The sequence below is a fragment of the Trypanosoma cruzi genome, genomic scaffold (genome assembly GCF_000209065.1).
Source record: "Trypanosoma cruzi strain CL Brener 1047053516851 genomic scaffold, whole genome shotgun sequence".
Classification (NCBI taxonomy): domain Eukaryota; phylum Euglenozoa; class Kinetoplastea; order Trypanosomatida; family Trypanosomatidae; genus Trypanosoma; species Trypanosoma cruzi.
Window position 1 is genome coordinate 218,538 of NW_001849577.1, and position 19,250 is coordinate 237,787.

Genomic DNA, 19,250 nt, shown 5'->3' on the forward strand with positions numbered 1-19,250 from the left:
CATCTAAGTAGATTACAACAATTCGGTCCCCACACAGTTGGGCGGTGGAGGTAACAGGGATCGACTCTTTTTGGGTCGCGTCACCTCCGTGCCCTCCAACGCCTGGGCGGCATAGAGCAGACCCCTCACAACCTTAAAAATTTCATCCTCCTCCAACAACCGGTGACGAATAATTTTATTTGCAATAAAAAGCCCCGTCCCTATGCAAACACGTAAAAATAATAATCCCACGCTTCGTGCAAGCATTCGTGTACTCACAATGCCAGTGATGGATTTACAAGCACGTTCAAAAAACGGTTCAAAAGCACCATCATACACCTTGCTGTGCGAAGAGGATGGCAGCAGAAGAAGAAGCCACGTAAAAATGGCACGAGCCTCCAGAAAAAAGGGAAGGTTCTCTGCGCCCATGTAAGAGAGTGAACTGAGAAATGTGATCATGATCCAAATTTTCAACGAATCCAACGGGATATTCAAATTGTCGTTCTGTTTCTTGGCATGTTCCTTCTCTTCCAGCACGGCAAGGGGCAGACGCAGTGCAAGCAGCACGGCGTAGCCAACACCCGTGTGAAACACTATGAATGTAAACAGGCAACGCAGAAGACCAAACACCATTGCCTAACTCCTCTAATCTAAAACCTCCTATTCAGAGCACTCTCTTTTGCTCTCCCTCAATATACGCACAAAACCCACTCACTCGCTTTCAGCGCAAATCTCTGAAGCAGAGACTAATTCCCTTTTTTTTTTTTTTTTTTTGTTTTGTGTGTGTGCGTGTGCTTCTAAATAAATGGGTGGGTACTGCGCTTCCTACAAGAAGGCACGATGTAAGAAACGCCTCCACACCTATAACCCCCCCAAAAAAAAGAAAAAAAATTTAAAAAATAAAAGAGGAGATAATGCAACAAAAACAAAAATAACATTGACAACTGTAGATGCTTTTTCAGCACCGGTGAGGGCCACAGAACACATACGCACAACACACAGTATTTACTTCATTGCCGGTTTAAAGTGCGGAGAGTGCCTTCATTTAAATGTAGCACAAATTTCCTTTTTTTTTTTTTTTTTAATTGATCTGCATTATGTATACTCTCTTTTTTTTTTTTTTTTTTTCTGCTTGCTTTTTCATTTCATCCGGTGTGCGCCACGCGAGTGCTGATAAACACTGTCAAACAGCCCTTTTTTCTTTCTTTTTTTTTTTTTTAATTTTCTTTATTTTATTCTTTGGGTTTCCCTTTTCTAGCGGTTCACACCCTTTTTTTTTTTTTTTTTTTTTTTTTTTTTTTTCATCTCCATTGAAGCTCAAAAAACGCCCTTCACCCTCATTCACTCTCGCTGCACATGCACACACACATATGCGTATGTATATAAATATATTTATTTATATACTCAGAGAGATAAAAAGAGAGAGGGAGAGAAGCATATATAGATAGATAGATAGATAGACACAAATATATATATATACATGCTTCTCCTTGCATGTTTTCTTTTCTTCATTTTTTTTTTTTTTTTTTACGCCGTTCTTCCTCCCATTTTCAAACTCTCAATTCCGCGTGCAATTTTCATTAATTCTTATTTCTCTTTTTAGCTCTTCACCTCTTTTTCTTATTATTGTCTGTTTTCCATATTCTGTACCGTACCTTTAAACCCTCCGCTGAGAGAAATATACATACATACATACATACACATATATGCATGAATGCTGCCCAAGTGGGAAAAAAACCCTCAAAATAATATAAAAAAAACAAAAAAAAAGGAAAAAAAAAAAAAGAAAAAAAAGAGAAAAAAAAGAATGAAATCAGCAAGAGGAATAATATTTAAAAAAAAAAAATGGCAAAGGCCAAAAAAAGGTAAAAAAAAAAAAAAAAGAAAAAAGAAAAAAAGCGAAGCCAAAGAAAAAATCCACCCCTTCATCCATTCATCATATATAATATATATATCTTCTTCATTTTCGATTTATAATGTTTCTGTATGCGGGTTACCAATCTAAAAATCCTTCTCTTTGTTTGCTTGTTCTTGAATGAGTCGCAATTGTAGGAATGTGTACAAGCGTAAGCGACGGTGCATTACGTGTACGTGAGAACGAGAGCGAGAGAGAGAGTGTGTGTGCGTGTGTGTGTAGACGTCCACTCCAGAGGAACAGGGGAGGCAGTGGAGTGTCACGCCGCTCAATCATCATCCACAGACACACACAGACACACACACACAAAAAAAAAACTCATTCATGTCGCCCACACATCCAGCACACGCGTCGCCTACTCTACAAAAGACGGTGGGGTGCCACACACAAGGCGTCTAGACGTCAACATAAAGTTAAGCCCATTGCAAGCCCGGCATTCGCGGCAGAGCCCATAAAAGACGGATCCCCACCAACTCACCCCCTCTCTCTCTCTCTCTCTCCTCCTCCCACTCTCTTATCATCTCCCTTTGTGCCGCAGACCACACTCCGTCCTAAGGAACCCTCAGTTGCAACGTATAACAGAATAAAGAAATGAAACAGAAAAAGTGAGTAAACAAAAAAAAAAAAAAAGAGAGAAAAAAAAAGGAATCAATAACAAAAAAAAAATAATAATAATAATTTTCTCTTTTTCCCTCACCTTTTACCCTTTCCAGTTCCTTCTTTTCTTTTCTGTGTTCCTCATCGTTCCGCGTATGGGTACGGTTGGAAGCAGCCACGAGGAGAGGAAGAAAGAGATACGTTCAAGAGGAGACTTTTCGAGACCTTTTTGGACCCTCTTTTTATTCGTTCTCTTTTTTTCTTTTTTTTTTTTTTTCTTGTTGTTGGTTGTCGTTATATATAAATAAATATATTATTCGTTAATTCCCCTCCTTTCGTGCATCCCTCTTCTCCCTCCCCCTGTTCCCTCGCAGCCGTCATCTTTCTCACGTTCACACGCCGGCATGCATCCAATGTAAGCCAGCACCGTCCCTCTCGTCCACAGTCCCGGCGTGTGTGCGGGGGGGGCGGTGAATGTGAAAGGCGCCTTGAGAGAGTCCCAAGGAATTTCGTGGGAAAAGAAACCCTTCCAAAAGAATAATAAAAACAAAACACTCGCACAAAGAACAAAAAAAGAAAAAAAAAGAAAAAAAAAAAAAGAATGAAATCAGCAGGAGGAATAATATTTAAGAGAAAAAAAAAAAATGGCGAGGCAAAGGCTAAAAAAAGGTAAAAAAAAAAAAAAAAAAGCAAAGCCAAAGAAAAAATCCACCCCTTCATCCATTCATCATATATAATATATATATCTTCTTCATTTTCGATTTCTAATTTTTCTGTGTGCGGGTTACCAGGTCTAAAAATCCTTCTCTTTGTTTGCTTTTTCTTGAATGAGTCGCAATTGTGGGAATGTGTACAAGCGTAAGCAACGGTGCATTACGTGTACGTGAGAGAAAGAGCGAAAGAGTGTGTGTGTGCGTGTGTGTGTGTGTGTAGGCGTCCACTCCAGAGGAACAGGGGAGGCAGTGGAGTGTCACGCCGCTCAATCATCATCCACAGACACACACAGACACACAAAAAAAAAAACTCATTCATGTCGCCCACACATCCAGCACACGCGCCGCCTACTCTACAAAAGACGGTGGGGTGCCACACACAAGGCGTATGGACGTCAACATAAAGTTAAGCCCATTGCAAGCCCGGCAGTCGCGGCAGCGCCCATAAAACACGGATCCCCACCAACTCACCCACTCTCTCTCCTCCTCCTCCTCCCACTCTCTCATCATCTCCCTTCGTGCCGCAGATCACACTCCGTCCTAAGGAACCCTCAGTTGCAACGTATAACAGAATAAAGAAGTGAAACAAGAAAAAGTGAGTAAAACAACAACAACAAAAAAAAAAAAAAGAGAAAAAAAAAAAGGAATCAAAAACAAAAAAAAAATTAATAATAATTTTTTTCTCTTTTCGCCCTTGCCTTACACTGAAGAACAGCTCCCTTTTAAGAGCCCAGTCTTCTCTCCGGTCCTATGTTTGTACCTTCATCTTGCTCTCTTTTTAATTATTCCTCCTTTGCGGTCACTCAACTCCTTCATTTCTATTATATAATTATATATTAATTATATATATATATTTCAATGGCATTTTCTTTTTTTTTTTTTTTTCTCTTGTTCTGGGAATGTCGGAGGCGTTTTTGTCTTCTCACTCTCTCTTTTTTTTTTTTTTTTTTTTTCTCTTTCCTTGATTGGTTGGTGTTTCTTCAAAGTTCTAACTTTTTTTTCCTTTTCTTCTTCTTCTTGTTTTTTTTTTCTTTTTTCTTTTCTTTTCTTTTCGTTCACGCCGGTTGTCGCTGTAAATTTATACAGAGACATTTATTTATTTATTTATTTATTTCCCTCTTTCCTTTTATTATTATTATTATTATTTATCTTCTTCTTCCTCCTCGCAGTTTACTTCACTCCACCTCCTTCTTCACTCCTCCCCAAAGGGAAACAGAGAGAGAGAGAGAGAGAGAGAGAAAGAAGCTCTGCGGCAATACACACATACCACTATGCATATACCCACACACACAAATACATAGAGATATGATCATGTTGCATTTACTGTTTGTTGTTACTCCTTTAGTTTTTCCTTTTCTTTTTTTTTTTTTTTTTTTTTTTTTTGATTTTATTCTTCTTCTTTGGGTGCTGTCTCTCCCTCGTTACACGTCCCTCGCTTCATTCACAGTTTCAGGTCATGCATCAGAAGTTCTCTCATACACGCAAAGAAAGAAAGACCCGATCACCGACACGCATACACACACACACACAAAAAAAAAAAAGAACTAAAAAAAAAGACACGAATAGACCACACGCACGCACACACAAAGACGCTTCTAAACGTTCATGTGGCGATTCAGCACTTCAAGAGCCTCTTGAACCTTCGCATCCAAAAGACCGGGTGTGTCTAGCAGATTAAGAATTTCGCCGTTATCCATCTCCAAAAGCATGCCAGTCACCTTTGCAGCCGCGGCAGGGTTGATAGCGACAATGTGGTTGTACAAACGCTCTCCCAAAACATTCTTCTGTTGCTCGGGAGTCAGGTTGGCAAGCACCGTCGACAGATTCTGTCCCTGTGAAGCCAACGACTGCGGTTGTGGAGGCGGCGCCATGATCGGCTGCATTGGGGGACGTTGCGGCATGGGGCGCGCCCGCACTTGATTCATCGGTGTAGGGCCCATTGGTCGCAACTGACCACCCATTCCCATCGGTGTAGGCATCATCGACATGCGAGGGTTTACAAAGGGAACGCCGTTAAACATTGCTTGCGGTCCCATGAAGCCAAGTTGTGGTCCCATCATGCCACCCATCAGGCTTCCCATAGGCGGCTGACGCATACGTGGCTGCTTGTTACGCATGTCTTCCAGTGTCTGGCGACGAGCATCCTTGCGGAGGGCATATGTCACAAAAAGTGGACGCGGCCCAAGGGCCGTGCTTCCATGAAGCTCCTGGATGGCACGGCTCGCCGCACTCTGCTCCTTAAAAGAAACAAAGCCAAAGCACCGGGATACCCTAGTGGCCCGGTCCATCATAACACTGACAGAAACAGTCTCGCCACAGCGCTCAAACAGCTCCTTCAGGCGCTCGCTGGTGACAGTATCGTCAAAGTTCTTGACGTAAAGGTTCGGGTACTTGCTGTGTTGTTGTTGACGCTCGCGGCGCAGACGTTCGCGCTCGCGCTGACGTTCATCTCGAGAGCGGAAGCGGCAGACACTCAGTTTCATCCCTTCCTTAGCCAATGGACTCTCCTTCTCGTCGAGTTCCTCGACAGCCTTGGCGGCAGCTTCGTGAGTGGCGTACGCGACGTAGGCAAATCCGACTGTCTGGTTTGCGCCAAGGTCACGAACCTTGGCGGACGTCACCTCACCAAAAGCGGAGAACACTTCCTTCAACTTCTCATCATTAACGGAGGGGTCAAGGTTCTTCACATAAAGGTTTGTAAATTGCTTCAACTGCTCCTCACGATGGTGTGGTTGGTAGCGTTCCACAGTAATAGCGCAGTCATCGATAACCATTCCGTTTACCTCCTGAACCGCTTGTATGGCAGATTCCTCCTTTTCGTAGGAAATGCGGGCATAACCACGGGACTCGCCATTCTCGTTTGTTGCGAGACCAATGGCTGTGAGACGCCCGTACTTGGAGAACATTTCCTTAAGGGCATAGGTGTCCACGGACGGTGGAAGTTTCTTCACTACGATGTTCGTCACGCCGCTGCGCCGCTTAGAAGGATCACGTTGAATCTTGGCAATGCGGATGTGCTTCGAACCGAGTTTAACGCCGGCTTGGTCCAGCGCCTTTTCGGCATCCGCAGGGTTCTGGAAGTTCACGTAACCATAGCCAAGTGACTTCTGCGTGACAGAGTCCACACAGACACGCACGGAGGCAACTGGGCCAAGGCGTACAAAGTGGTCGTAGAGCTTTTGCTCGTTAAGGTTGGGGTCCAAACCGCCGACCCAGATGGAGGGACTCGCAGCAGGAAAGTTCGACATTCTACCTTCTTCCTTTTTTTTTGTTTTGGGTTTTGTTATTGTTGTGTTTTCGGTTCAAAGTAAACGAATACGGCCCTTGTTTTACTTCTTTTTTGTTTTTGTTGTTGATGTTCTTTTCTGTCAGTTGCTTCTTTCAACTGGATGTATACTATCCTTTTGTTGTTTTATCCTTATATTATCTTTTTTTGTTTGTTTGTTTGTTTGTATGTTATCCCCCGTTCTCTGTGCGTGCGCTCTTTTATTAGCAACGCAACTTCTTTCCCTGCGTTGTTGTTTTTGTTTTTGTTTTTGTTTTTGGTCCTCAGGACTTTTATATATTTTTATTTTATTTTACTTTATTTTTATTTTATTTTTTTTATTTTATTTTATTTTTTTTTTATTTTAATTTTTTTTTTGGTCTGTTAAAGTTGCTCCTGCTGCGTGTTGTGTTATAAGACTGCCGACTACTCCCTTTAGTTCCTCACTCTCCTCTCTTTTTTTTTTTTTTTTTTTTGATTTGGGTTTTGTTTGGTTATAAAAATGGGCTTCAATAAAAAAAAAAAGAAAGAAAGAAAAAAAGAAACCTGCAAGTAGTAATGACAACGACGAGAGCAGAAAGAAAGGAAGGAAGGAAGCCACGTGCGCGTGTGCCGGCGTGAATGACAGAAGGAAGCAAAACAAACAAAGTCGGACAGAAGACACACACAAAAAAAAAGTAAAATAAATAAATAAATAAATACATGTCATCTATCGTAGAAAAAGGACGGTGGAAAGGGGGGGGGGGGAGGGGGGAACAACGGTCCAAAAGCACACGGAGCACACACACTCAAGTAGATGAATACACACGCAAAAATAAAATAAAAAAATAGATTCATGCAAAAACAACATGCTCCCGGCTGAGGCCTTGTCCTTCATTCCCATAAAGTGAAAGGACAGCAACAAGAGGGAAACGAGAGTTTGGTTCAATGCGCCCAGCATCCCCCCGCTTCAAAAACGAGTTAACCCGCACCCACACTCATACAGTAGCAAACCGATTCCAAATATATTTGCCGTGATAACCGGGCTCGTTGTGAACTCACGAACTGGCAGTTTTCACGGTTTCCTCAGCCCCTGTTGCCCCCTCCACGTGGAGGGTAAAGGCTAGAAATGCGTGGGACAACAGAAAAGGGAAAAAGTAGAAGCCGCACTTGCTGCCCTACAAGTCGGTATCTTTGGAAACAAGCACCGCATTGCAGGTAAAGGGGCATGTCAGGTGGGCAAGAAACCCTCTTACTCGTTCTTCCTCACATGGCCACACATCCTTCCCACACGCTCCCAAAAAAGTGGTACCGGCGATAAGAAAGGTGCGTACGATTTCTCTTAGCTGGTGTCCTGTGAATTATGCATATGATATTTTTTCCCTCCTCATTTTTCTTCTTTTTTATTGGTATTATTTTATTCTTTTCTTTTTCCAGTTTCCGCCTTTTCCCCTCCCCACCCCACCGCTCGCCGGAAACGATGAGAAGCCGCTTCTCCAACAGAGCGCCACACAAACACCAGACCACGCAAATTGAAAAAAATGCAGAGAAAAAAAAAAAAGAAACAAACAAAAAATTGCGACTACCTCTATTTCCCTTTTCTTTATCCCTCCCAAAGTGTTTTTCCGCACTCTTCAACTCCCCTACGCCTTCTTGTCCTTTGATTCGTTTTGTCTTCCATTTCTCCACACTCGAGTCCATTCGCTGTGTTGTGGTTGAGTTCTTTTGTGTTGGCGGTGGCGGTGGTGGATTTCACGTCAGTCATTTCATTTGACCAAGACCTTCAAGAGACATTGCTGGTCCTGTCAATTTCTTTCCCCCGCCACTCCCACAGAATCACTTCCTCTAAAAAGCAAAAGAATCATCGTATTTGGTGTCACCCGCGCGCGTGATGGACGTCGCGCATCCAACACCTTTCACATGCACAGAAGCAGCAACAACAACAACAATAAAAAAAAGGCAGACGCGTAGAACTCATCGGACAAGACCAAGCGAACCGTCATCTACTACGTCGTAAACGAGTCTCACCGGTGAGCACACTTCCGATTTTCCGCCGGCAGGGGTTTCAATGTACGGGGCCGTCTCCGTCCTGCAGTTCTTCAAGCATGGGGAAACACTACTCGGTGAAATTACCCCAGAGAGCGATCTTCGTGGAGGTTGCCTAACTCCAGGCAAACCCTGATGAAGCGGTGTGCCTTGAGACGGCGATTGTTGGGTCCTCACTTGCTGCCGCGTGGTGCTTCTGCCTTGCTGGACTCTCCGATTATTGGCGGCGGTAGCAGTGACTCCGTTTCTCGAGACACTCGTTGTCGAGTTGACAGAGATGACAGGACGCTGCCGCCTCGCTGCCGCCTCTTTTGGCACTCCTCCCGCTCCATTTTCACCTCTTTTGTCTCCCCGTGCGCCCGGAATCTTCGCCGCGGCAGTTGCCACCGCACGTGGCTGTACATCGGATTTCTTCCCATAGAGTGTGGGCGATTTTCCCCGAACCGGCAAAGGATCCGGCCGAAAAATTTCATTTGGCCCCATTGATCGGCGCAACATGGGGGAGCGTACATTGCGTGAAGGCGTTGATGAACAGCTTATCACTGGGCGTCTCTGGGGAGTATTACATGGCTGCTCTATCATGCTTGAACGTCTCCGGCAATTCAACCGTTTCGTCGGGTGAAATGCGATACCCTTGCTCTCACAAACTTTTTCATGCATTTTGGTACACCGGGCTTCGTCCTCTCTCATACGAGCCAAAAACTCCTTCACCTGTTTTGGGTGAAGAGGGGGAGAAAAGTAAGGCTGGCGTGTTTGGCTACGGAGAGTAGCGTCGTCTGCCGAGCTATTTTTCATGCGAGTCGAGTCTAAAGAGGAGAGACCAACCCTTTTCCTTCCCACACTACCAATGACGTCTGACGCAGCACTCCGCGCCTCCGTGGCGCTGCTAGCACTACCAGATCGCTTGCAGAACTTTGACTTGTCTGCACTTATGCGCCCCACCGACGATGTGCTCGACGCCACCCGCACAGCACGTGCAATGTGGTATTTGGGATTATCTGCCGACAAATTGGAAGAAGGCATTCGCGGAAAACCTCACTCTTTCCCTGGTGTTTTTATTTAAAAAAATCCGCCAAAAATGTTAAGATGATGGTGGTGGTGGATACAATGCGGTTTCTTTCAACCGGTAACCTCTTCGTCCCTCCCCTTCGTTTCTCTTTTCCTCCAGGGGACGTATGAGCTCTAAATTTTTCTACCACTCACTTCCTCTTCTCGGCGTTGCTGAGGCAATATCTAGCGCCCAGCTACGTATATTTATTTATATGAATCTTCCTGCCGAGTCGCAAAGGGCACAAAAGACACGGGAACAGCAGTCAAAGAGGAAAGCCCCACGCAACGCAAGAAAACATAAACAAGAAAAAGCAGTCAGCTGGATAATGACGGCATCCACAAAAACAACAATAATAAACAAAAAAAGAAATAAGTGAATAAACAAAAAAACGTCGTGCAACGCAACAGTGGAAGGAGAAAACAGAAATAGCCGGGCGCACGATGGCCCACGGAACGAACACTCACGACGAGATCAACGCCGCCAGACGGATGGCCAAGTTGCATAGATGAGGCATACACCATGCCACACACACCTCCTCCAAGGAGCGAAATGCCCAGCAGGACTCCAATTCTGCCGCCTTCTTTGCGCTAATATCACGTACGCCAACGCCTGGATGTGTGGTGCTGGCATCGCGTTGAAGCAGGAGAACAAAGTAAAGCCTTCCTCCGTCCATTTCACTATCGCTACGCACCACATAAAAAACAGAACCATCGTTCGTAAACCGCGCTCTCCGCTGCGTTGATCCCAACACTTGAAAAACAACTGCTCTTAGAAGCATGATCTCCTGCTGCGCACGTTTCGCGGGATTCTCTGACAGTCGAGAGTTCGGACACACAAAATTCAGCACCCAATGCTCAATCCCTTGTCGACCCGAAACATCATCTGCCCAAGTAGTCACAGTGCAACGATTGCGTTGCCACGCACGCGGCCCTGGACGCCGTGTACAGTCAGTGACCACAAAAAACGTGGAACGGGGTCGCTCATGGGTGATATTCCATAATAATTGCGCCAGTATGTGACAACCAACTTTATCCAAAAACCCTCTCTCATTACTCTCTGCGCCGTTAAAATTCAAATCAAACGGTGAATGAAACTCAATCCGACTTGCTTGCAATGAGTCATCCTCCACGAGGCGTGTTGCAGAATCACCTCGTGCCAACGAAGGAAAACTTAACCGCAACTTTGAGCCCGTTGTCATCGGCTCCACATATACGCTCGTGGTCGTAGTCGTCGTCCTCCGATGTAAAAAAGAGACTTTTTCAGCGGCAATAGCAGAACTGTCCACCAAATCCCCACGACTTCTTGTCTCCTCCCAAATGAACGATTCAACTCAGGAAATTGCGCTTACCCTCTTCATTATTCGCCACGCCTGTGCCTCCCACATCCCCTGAGGAGAAATCAGGGCTACAACGGTCCAAAAGCACACGGAGCACATACACTCAAATAAATGAATACGCACGCAAAAATAAAATATAAAAAAAATAGATTCATGCAAAAACAACATGCTCCCGGCCGAGGCCTTGTCCTTCGTTCCCATAAAGTGAAGGGACAGCAACAAGAGAGAAACGACAGTTTGGTTCAATGCGCCCAGCATCCCCCGCTTCAAAAACGAGTTAACCCGCACCCACACTCACACAGTAGTAAACCGATTCCAAATATATTTGTCGTGATAACCGGGCTCGTTGTGAACCCACGAACTGGCAGTTTTCACGATTTCCGCAGCCCCTGTTTTCCCCCTCCACGTGGAGGGTAAAAGGAAGAAATGCGTGGGACAACAGAAATGGGGATAAAGTAGAAGCTGCACTTGCTGCCTTACAAATTGGTATCTTTGGAGACCAGCACCACATTGCAGGTAAAGAGGCATGTCAGGTGGACAAGAAACCCTCTTACTCGTTCTTCCTCACATGGCCACACATCCTTCCCACACGCTCCCAAAAAAGTGGTACCGGCGATAAGAGAGATGCGTACGATGTCTCTTAGCTACCTGGCTCAGCCGGCCACCTCAACGTGGTGCCAGGGTCTAGTACTCTTTGCTAGAGAGGAAGCTAAGCGCCTGCTGTTCATGCTTCAAACCCGATGAGTAGTTGTTACTTAGTTTTACGGGCCGGAAGGGCAGATGTTGGAGCCATTCTATAGTGGCTGCCCGCGGAGTAAGGTTACCCCTTGCTGCTGAATTCCTTCGTACGTTTACCAGAGCTGCAAAATTGAGGTGTAGTTACTACGACTGGTAAGAGAAGGAAAAAAAAAAATGCCTCTTATCTGGCGTCCTGTGAATTATGCACATAATATTTTTTCCCTCCTCATTTTTCTTTTTTATTGGTATGATTTTATTCTTTTCTTTTTCCAGTTTCCGCCTTTTCCCCTCCCCCCACCCCACCGCTCGCCGGAAACGATGAGAGGCCGCTTCTCCAACAGAGCGCCACACAAACACCAGACCATGCAAATTGAAAAAAAATGCAGAAAAAAAAATCGTAAATAAGAAGGAAAGAAAAAAGCAACAAACAAAAAATTGCGACTACCTCTATTTCCCTTTTCTTTATCCCCCCAAAGTGTTGTTCCGCACTCTTCAACTCCCCTACGTCTTCTTGTCCTTTGATTCGTTTTGTCGTCCATTTCTCCACACTCGAGTCCATTCGCTGTGTTGTGGTTGAGTTCTTTTGTGTTGGCGATGGCGGTGGTGGATTTCACGTCAGTCATTTCATTTGACCAAGACCTTCAAGAGACATTGCTGGTCCTGTCAATTTCTTCCCCCCGCCACTCCCACAGACTCACCTCCCCTAAAAAGCAAAAGAATCATCATTTTTGGTGTCACCCGCGCGCGTGATGGACGTTGCGCATCCAACACCTTTCACATGCACAGAAGCAGCAACAACAACAACGATAACAAAAAGGCAGACGCGTGTAACTCACCGGAAAAGACCAAGCGAACCGTCGTCTACTGTGTCGTAAACGAGTCTCACCGGTGAGCACACTTCCGATTTTCCGCCGGCAGGGGTTTCAATGTACGGGGCCGTCTCAGTCCTGCAGTTCTTCAAGCATGGGGAAACACTACTCGGTGAAATTACCCCGGAGAGCGAACTTCGTGGAGGTTGCCTAACTCCAGGCAAACCCTGATGAAGCGGTGTGCCCTGAGACGGCGATTGTTGGGTCCTTACTTGCTGCCGCGTGGTGCTTCTGCCTTGCTGGACTCTCCGATTATTGGCGGCGGTAGCAGTGATTCCGTTTCTCGAGACACTCGTTGTCGAGTTGACAGAGATGACGGGACGCTGCCGCCTCGCTGCCGCTTCTTTTGGCATTCCTCCCGCTCCATTTTCACCTCTTTTGTCTCCCCTTGCGCCCGGAATCTTCGCCGTGGCAGTTGCCACCGCACGTGGCTGTAAATCGGATTTCTTCCCATAGAGTGTGGGCGATTTTCCCCGAACCGGCAAAGGATCCGGCCGAAAAATTTCATTTGGCCCCATTGATCGGCGCAACATGGGGGATCGTACATTGCGTGAAGGCGTTGATGAACAGCTTATCACTGGGCGTCTCTGGGGAGTATTACATGGCTGCTCTATCATGCTTGAACGTCTCCGGCAATTCAACCGTTTCGTCGGGTGAAATGCGATACCCTTGCTCTCACAAACTTTTTCATGCATTTTGGTACACCGGGCTTCGTCCTCTCTCATACGAGCCAAAAACTCCTTCACCTGTTTTGGGTGAAGAGGGGGAGGAAAGTAAGGCTGGCGCGTTTGGCTACGGAGAATAGCGTCGTCTGCCGAGCCATTTTTCATGCGAGTCGAGTCTAAAGAGGAGAGACCAATCCTTTTCCTTCCCACACTACCAATGACGTCTGACGTAGCACTCCGCACCTCCGTGGCACTGCTAGCGCTACCAGATCGCTTGCAGAACTTTGACTTGTCTGCACTTATGCGACCCACCGACGATGTGCTCGACGCCACCCGCACAGCACGTGCAATGTGGTATTTGGGATTATCTGCCGACAAATTGGAAGAAGGCATTCGCGAAAAACCTCACTCTTTCCCTGATGTTTTTATTTAAAAATTCGCCAAAAATGTTAAGATGATGGTGGTGGTGAATACAATGTGGTTTCTTTCAACCGGTAACCTCTTCGCCCCTCCCCTTCGTTTCTCTTTTCCTCCAGGGGACGTATAAGCTCTAAATTTTTCTACCACTCAATTACTCTTCTCGGCGTTGCTGAGGCGATATCTGGCGCCCAGCTACGTATATTTATTTATATAAATCTTCCTGCCGAGTCGCAAAGGGCACAAAAGGCACGGGAACAGCAGTCAAAGAGAAAAGCCCCACGCAACGCAAGAAAACGTAAACAAGAAAAAGCAGTCAGGTGGATAATGACGGCATCCACAAAAACAGCAATAATAAACAAAAAAAAAGCGTCGTGCAGCGCAACAGTGGAAGAAGAAAACAGAAATAACCGGGCGCACGATGGCCCACGGAACGAACACTCACGACGAGATCAACGCCGCCAGACGGATGGCCAAGTTGCATAGATGAGGCATACACCATGCCACACACACCTCCTCCAAGGAGCGAAATGCCCAGCAGGACTCCAATTCTACCGCCTTCTTTGAGGTAATATCACGTACGCCAACGCTTGGATGTGTGGTGCTGGTATCGCGTTGAAGCAGGAGAACAAAGTAAAGCCTTCCTCCGTCCATTTCATTATCGCTACGCACCACATAAAAAACGGAACCATCGTTCGTAAACCGCGCTCTCCGCTGCGTTGATCCCAACACTTGAAAAACAACTGCTCTTAGAAGCATGATCTCCTGCTGCGCACGTTTCGCGGGATTCTCTGACAGTCGAGAGTTCGGACACACAAAATTCAGCACCCAATGCTCAATCCCTTGTCGACCCGAAACATCATCTGCCCAAGTAGTCACAGTGCAATGATTGCGTTGCCACGCACGCGGCCCTGGACGCCGTGTACAGTCAGTGACCACAAAAAACGTGGAACGGGGTCGCTCATGGGTGATATTCCATAATAATTGCGCCAGTATGTGGCAACCAACTTTATCCAAAAACCCTCTCTCATTACTCTCTGCGCCATTAAAATTCAAATCAAACGGTGAATGAAACTCAATCCGACTTGCTTGCAATGAGTCATCCTCCACGAGGCGTGTTGCAGAATCACCTCGTGTCAACGAAGGAAAACTTAACCGCAACTTTGAGCCTGTTGTCATCGGCTCCACATACACGCTCGTGGTCGTAGTCGTCGTCCTCCGATGTAAAAAAGAAACTTTTTCAGCGGCAATAGCAGAACTGTCCACCAAATCCCCACGACTTTCTTGTCTCCTCCCAAATGAACGATTCAACTCAGGGAAATTGCGCTGAACTACCGTGGGACCCTCTTCATTATTCGCCACGCCTGTGCCTCCCACATCCTTCACGGCCTGGTGAGGAGAAATCTCAGGGGGGAGGGCTATGAAACAACTTTGGAAGAGAAGTGTTAGGCGTCCGTACAAGCACCACACCAAGTTTTCTAGAATCCAAAGAAAAGGGCAGAGAAAAGTCGACTTTGCATGTGCCCTGGTGGGAGAAAGAACCAAATCCAATCCACAATCATCCCAAAAAACGCCGCTAACTCCAGCATCAGAAGCACAAGACGATGTGTACTTCGTAATAAAGTCATCCGAGAATAACCCCTCTTGTTTCCACGTCTCCTGAAGATCAGCCATCTCTTCCAAGGTCTCATACGCCCTATACATGCTCCGCACTACGGACATAACGTCAAAACGCACTGCAGAATTTACCATCATTTCCGCGACGCACTCCAATAATACTGTGCGTACTGACAATGTATGTTGCAATATAAACACAAAATAAGTCAAATGCGAAGCAGTTCCAGATTGAATTGAGGCAAATGACCGCCCAGCTTCTTCCCGGGTTGCACAAATCCATCCAATCGTGTCGTCGCATAACACCTCAGGCCATCGAACAGCAAAAATATGAGGAGGAACAACTTGCAGTGAGGATGGTGGATACGTGAAGCCAAACAAAAAAACCCACAATGCACGGAACCGCGCCAAAAAGGTAGTATATGATAAAGCCGCAGTCACATCTTCACCTCGTAGTAATATTTCCGCATCTCCAAGAGACTCTGCGGCAAGTCTTTTCAAGGCAGCCTGGGTCCTCTGAAGTGCCGCATCAAAGTCTGCATTGCTTTTCGTGACCAACTGCGTGAGAGACAAAAGGGTAGACACCGCCTCGTTCACTTTGGGGGAAAGTAAAGAGAAGTATGGGATACGTGGAGTCCGCGCACCCATGCAACTCAGCACCGCCTCCTGCACTAAAACAGTAAATCCCTTGTCGGAGAGATCCCTGATTGTGCGCCTATGAAGTTCCGCATTCCTCAACCCCATATCTCCACCAAGAAGCACATATAACACAAAATAAAAAAAAAGGTGGGGTAAAGAAAAAAAAAAAAAAAACATTTATGTGTACATGTACCCACAGAAGAAACAGGAATGCGACACGGCACCCGTGGCACGCCACCAACACCAGCACCATTCTCCCCCCAAGTTGCAAGCGTTCCGTCAAAAGAAGATAAATACAATTGGCTCACACCCAAAACTGTCATCATTATTGATCATTCATTTTTTCGTTTCACTTTTCCGATGAACGAGTACGCAGGAGTGTTTCATAAATATTCCTTGCCCATGGGTGCTTGATCTTTTCCCCTGAAACGAAAAATGAACTTAGATCTTTCTTAGGGTGAGCCAACTCATATGCATGTGCCTGTGCCACCATCTCCAAAAGGTCAATATCTTTGAGAAACTGTGCTTCAGGTGTGTGCTGCGCCTCGTACTCCTCCCATAGCTCGTGAAGCTCCCTAGACAAGGGCGATTCTTTTTCCAATAAACCGGTAAGATGCAAAACCGCCGCCTTTTCTTGATTATACTTATCTTCCTTGGAAACACCCATTTTGGGGGAGATGTCACCAACGATGCTCTCGCCCGCATCATGGCAGAGCGCCATGCGGATCAGTTTATTTCGGTCCAGTTTCTCGTCAGGACACATCATGCACATGACCGCAACGCGATACATGTGATCTGACACCGATTCGGGGTTTGGGATGCCGTGCTCAACCCAACCCGTGCGATCCGTTTCCTTCAGTTTCCCAACGGTACGAAGAAACGTGATGGTGTCCTCTGCCATGACACAGAGAGTGAAACAATCGCCTTTTTTCCTTTTTTTTTTTTTTTTTTTTTCTTTGAGGCGGAGAAGCTTTCTGTTGTACAAAAGCCAATATCACAGAAAGAGCCAAAAACGAAAAACAGCAGTGTCAACGACGGGAGAAGAAATACCCCTTTTGAATCGCAGTGGGTGACGACAAATTCAAAAAGAAAAAAAAAATGTATATAAATATAAATAAATATATTATCCCCGCTCTTCCAAACCCATATTTCCCGTAGGAAAAAATAAATAATTAATTATGCAAAGTCAGCAACGCCACAATCCCCATTTCCCATTCCGTCGTCATCCTCAGTCATCACTCATTGAAAAAATAACACATGGTTATACGCGAGGTAAACATTTTTCGCCGTTTTACTCTCGTGCTGTGAAGGCAACCGGATTGCCGTGGGCATCAAGAAGAGGATCATCATAGCCAATCGCCCTCCGAATCGTAATCCCGCGAAAAGCCTTCATGCCACGCAAAAGTTTTCCATCCGAAGAATCATAAAAAAGTTGCATTTCATCTCCCTTACTTGCTTCGGGTGACACCGCCGTAAACTCAACGTGCACGTCGGAATGAAACTCCCCCATATAACTCCATTTTTTGATACGCTCAAAGATCGCACGATCCGGCCTCCCACCTTCTATAACCACATCAATCCGCGTCATTTTCTCAGAGGCACTAAACACACGGCGCCAACGTGGGCGATCCACGGTGCTTACAAAGACCTTTGATATTGATTCATATTCAAAAAGAAGAAGATGCAACTCCAACTGTGCCACCGGTGGTATCTTTGGTCGATGACGAAGCAACTCCTCCAACTCAACCGGCTCTACGCGTCTCATCACAAGTTTTCTGGTGTCAAATCCACAACGAAAGCTTCGATCAAATATATCTTCTTCCACTCCATTGGATTTGCGCTTTAAATCGGTGTTACGCTCTTTGGGCCGCATACTTCGCTGTTTGGCAAGCTCTACCATTTCTGGGTACGTGATGAACTTGCTAGTACGCTGCCCGGGGTTCACAAGGATGCCAAACTGGGAGGACCGCAACGCAACAGTTGCAAGAGCACTGAAGTGTTGCATACTTCCAACGGCTGTTACTGGAAAAGGCAAATGACAAAACTCCTCAAATCGAGTGCCCATCCTAGGAATAGGAAACCAGCAAGACTCAAACGCGTCTACTCTGCAAAAATAGTGATCGAGGTACTCTTCCATAGAGAAAACCGGTAACACAAGCATACCATTAGGCATCTGCATTAACACAGGACGTCGTCTCTCCTCACACTCATCTAAGTTAATCCACAACTTCTTCCCTTTGGGAAATAAATCTGTCGGATCCTTCTCAAGCTCGCAACACATCTCAGTAGTGCGAAGAAAAAGATAGACCTCCTTCCACCCCTCGTGTTCAGGTCCCTCATTGTGTACTGTATCCAATGCAGCTCTTAATCGATCTAGCTTTCCATGATTCTTCATATTTTGATTACTGCCCATAATTTCTTTGGTCATGTGCATCCGTTGCTCCTCAGGCACATACGGCGGGTCATCAGGTGTCACATTGTGCGCATCAGCGCCAAAAAGGCTCACGGCATCTTTCAGCCTATCAGGCACTGTAGGCTGCATACGATAGCCTTTGCTTGGAATCCGCCCTTGAAAGCGCCGCTGAGTACTTGCAGCGGCCAAACAAAAGAATACGTACCGCGGCAAAAGGGCCCACGGGCGGTGCCACATGATTCCCCTCTCCCTCTACGATTGCTGGGTAATATTTTGCTTTGTTTTTCGCCCTTATTTTTATGAGCAGTGCAATAACACCAACTGTTCTCGGCAACAACACGTATGTGTGTGCGTGTACCTGTGAGAACTGCACACACAAAAAAAAAGAAGAACAAAAAATAATAATAATAAAGGAGTATATAACCGTCACTGCAGAAACGTACATACAGAAGGAGAAAAGCTTCTTCTCTAGCGGCATACCGGCGTTAATCATCCAACTCGCACACATTCACACACAGACACCCAGTCTTAAGGAAGGCCCATGGAGTCCTAACATCCCCATTCCGTCAAGTGTTGGACCGCCCCCTCTTTCGAATGGGGTCTACGGCACGCTCCAAGAGAATACGCTCCATGCGCGCCGGTGCCACGTTCTCCACCAGCGAAAGATACTCCAGACGGTCACGATGTAATATGAGACTTGCCAGCGTGTCGCGGTGCTGATACCGTAGCCAGTCATCCTTGCTGCTTTCCAGCGTCAGGGTTCCCTCATTTCGAAGCAACACCTGCTCAATGTGTGGCTGATACGTCAGCCCCGGGCGCACGAAAGGGTCGCCCATCAAAAAACTATTTATGGAATAAATATCTCTACCTCTAACGTAAATAAAATTTAAGTCAAAAAAAAAACGCGCACACACAAATCAAAGAATAAGTAAAAAGGCAAGGAAACCAAAAAATCAAAGTGATCGTAGATATGGTAGATATTACATCGCTCGAGCGAATGGCAAGCGCCACAAA

At 45.9% G+C, this 19,250-nt stretch overlaps 8 protein-coding genes across 8 annotated transcripts, besides 53 other annotated features; all 8 read right to left on the reverse strand.

Annotated features, from left to right (window-relative positions):
* Positions 1-467: part of a sequence feature (areas merged during assembly that could not be assigned to a particular haplotype. This can correspond to areas where the two haplotypes were merged or to regions with more than two copies in the genome that were merged during assembly.) that runs on past the window's edge.
* Positions 468-2,623: a sequence feature (areas merged during assembly that could not be assigned to a particular haplotype. This can correspond to areas where the two haplotypes were merged or to regions with more than two copies in the genome that were merged during assembly.).
* Positions 735-758: a microsatellite.
* Positions 854-914: a sequence feature (A-rich).
* Positions 1,041-1,125: a sequence feature (T-rich).
* Positions 1,174-1,220: a sequence feature (T-rich).
* Positions 1,250-1,281: a microsatellite.
* Positions 1,334-1,383: a microsatellite.
* Positions 1,416-1,440: a microsatellite.
* Positions 1,477-1,508: a microsatellite.
* Positions 1,660-1,686: a microsatellite.
* Positions 1,732-1,877: a sequence feature (A-rich).
* Positions 2,175-2,202: a microsatellite.
* Positions 2,376-2,409: a microsatellite.
* Positions 2,506-2,560: a sequence feature (A-rich).
* Positions 2,624-4,294: a sequence feature (haploid, Esmeraldo-like haplotype).
* Positions 2,731-2,771: a sequence feature (T-rich).
* Positions 2,786-2,809: a sequence feature (AT_rich).
* Positions 3,053-3,093: a microsatellite.
* Positions 3,120-3,198: a sequence feature (A-rich).
* Positions 3,395-3,422: a microsatellite.
* Positions 3,820-3,869: a microsatellite.
* Positions 4,024-4,060: a sequence feature (AT_rich).
* Positions 4,137-4,163: a microsatellite.
* Positions 4,197-4,257: a sequence feature (T-rich).
* Positions 4,295-4,318: a microsatellite.
* Positions 4,295-4,373: a sequence feature (haploid, non-Esmeraldo-like haplotype).
* Positions 4,331-4,350: a microsatellite.
* Positions 4,374-7,291: a sequence feature (areas merged during assembly that could not be assigned to a particular haplotype. This can correspond to areas where the two haplotypes were merged or to regions with more than two copies in the genome that were merged during assembly.).
* Positions 4,419-4,447: a microsatellite.
* Positions 4,550-4,606: a sequence feature (T-rich).
* On the reverse strand, positions 4,800-6,452 carry Tc00.1047053508461.140 (poly(A)-binding protein, putative; the record flags this gene model as incomplete). Its single annotated transcript, XM_816516.1, has 1 exon — positions 4,800-6,452. The coding sequence occupies one exon, from the start codon at positions 6,450-6,452 to the stop codon at positions 4,800-4,802; it is 1,653 nt and encodes a 550-aa protein (XP_821609.1).
* Positions 6,633-6,662: a microsatellite.
* Positions 6,719-6,749: a microsatellite.
* Positions 6,771-6,845: a microsatellite.
* Positions 6,926-6,945: a microsatellite.
* Positions 6,984-7,014: a microsatellite.
* Positions 7,150-7,170: a microsatellite.
* Positions 7,292-7,676: a sequence feature (haploid, Esmeraldo-like haplotype).
* Positions 7,677-7,908: a sequence feature (haploid, non-Esmeraldo-like haplotype).
* Positions 7,909-10,439: a sequence feature (heterozygous, Esmeraldo-like haplotype).
* Positions 7,984-8,024: a sequence feature (A-rich).
* Positions 8,423-9,517, reverse strand: Tc00.1047053508461.142 (uncharacterized protein; the record flags this gene model as incomplete). Its single annotated transcript, XM_816569.1, has 1 exon — positions 8,423-9,517. One exon carries the CDS (start codon positions 9,515-9,517, stop codon positions 8,423-8,425), a length of 1,095 nt encoding a protein of 364 aa, XP_821662.1.
* Positions 9,883-9,932: a sequence feature (A-rich).
* Positions 10,006-10,743, reverse strand: Tc00.1047053508461.143 (hypothetical protein, conserved; the record flags this gene model as incomplete). Its single annotated transcript, XM_816561.1, has 1 exon — positions 10,006-10,743. The coding sequence occupies one exon, from the start codon at positions 10,741-10,743 to the stop codon at positions 10,006-10,008; it is 738 nt and encodes a 245-aa protein (XP_821654.1).
* Positions 10,440-11,917: a sequence feature (haploid, non-Esmeraldo-like haplotype).
* Positions 11,007-11,029: a sequence feature (AT_rich).
* Positions 11,529-11,793: a mobile genetic element.
* Positions 11,918-14,445: a sequence feature (heterozygous, non-Esmeraldo-like haplotype).
* Positions 11,993-12,054: a sequence feature (A-rich).
* Positions 12,452-13,546, reverse strand: Tc00.1047053508461.146 (hypothetical protein, conserved; the record flags this gene model as incomplete). Its single annotated transcript, XM_816562.1, has 1 exon — positions 12,452-13,546. One exon carries the CDS (start codon positions 13,544-13,546, stop codon positions 12,452-12,454), a length of 1,095 nt encoding a protein of 364 aa, XP_821655.1.
* Positions 14,012-15,928, reverse strand: Tc00.1047053508461.149 (hypothetical protein, conserved; the record flags this gene model as incomplete). Its single annotated transcript, XM_816564.1, has 1 exon — positions 14,012-15,928. The coding sequence occupies one exon, from the start codon at positions 15,926-15,928 to the stop codon at positions 14,012-14,014; it is 1,917 nt and encodes a 638-aa protein (XP_821657.1).
* Positions 14,446-18,046: a sequence feature (areas merged during assembly that could not be assigned to a particular haplotype. This can correspond to areas where the two haplotypes were merged or to regions with more than two copies in the genome that were merged during assembly.).
* Tc00.1047053508461.150 (hypothetical protein, conserved) lies at positions 16,173-16,724 on the reverse strand (the record flags this gene model as incomplete). Its single annotated transcript, XM_816517.1, has 1 exon — positions 16,173-16,724. The coding sequence occupies one exon, from the start codon at positions 16,722-16,724 to the stop codon at positions 16,173-16,175; it is 552 nt and encodes a 183-aa protein (XP_821610.1).
* Positions 16,749-16,781: a microsatellite.
* Positions 16,913-16,950: a sequence feature (AT_rich).
* Positions 16,983-17,003: a sequence feature (AT_rich).
* Positions 17,115-18,473, reverse strand: Tc00.1047053508461.160 (hypothetical protein, conserved; the record flags this gene model as incomplete). The annotated part of the gene is made up of 1 exon (XM_816518.1): positions 17,115-18,473. One exon carries the CDS (start codon positions 18,471-18,473, stop codon positions 17,115-17,117), a length of 1,359 nt encoding a protein of 452 aa, XP_821611.1.
* Positions 18,047-18,315: a sequence feature (areas merged during assembly that could not be assigned to a particular haplotype. This can correspond to areas where the two haplotypes were merged or to regions with more than two copies in the genome that were merged during assembly.).
* Positions 18,316-19,250: part of a sequence feature (areas merged during assembly that could not be assigned to a particular haplotype. This can correspond to areas where the two haplotypes were merged or to regions with more than two copies in the genome that were merged during assembly.) that runs on past the window's edge.
* Positions 18,803-19,072, reverse strand: Tc00.1047053508461.174 (hypothetical protein, conserved; the record flags this gene model as incomplete). The annotated part of the gene is made up of 1 exon (XM_816565.1): positions 18,803-19,072. One exon carries the CDS (start codon positions 19,070-19,072, stop codon positions 18,803-18,805), a length of 270 nt encoding a protein of 89 aa, XP_821658.1.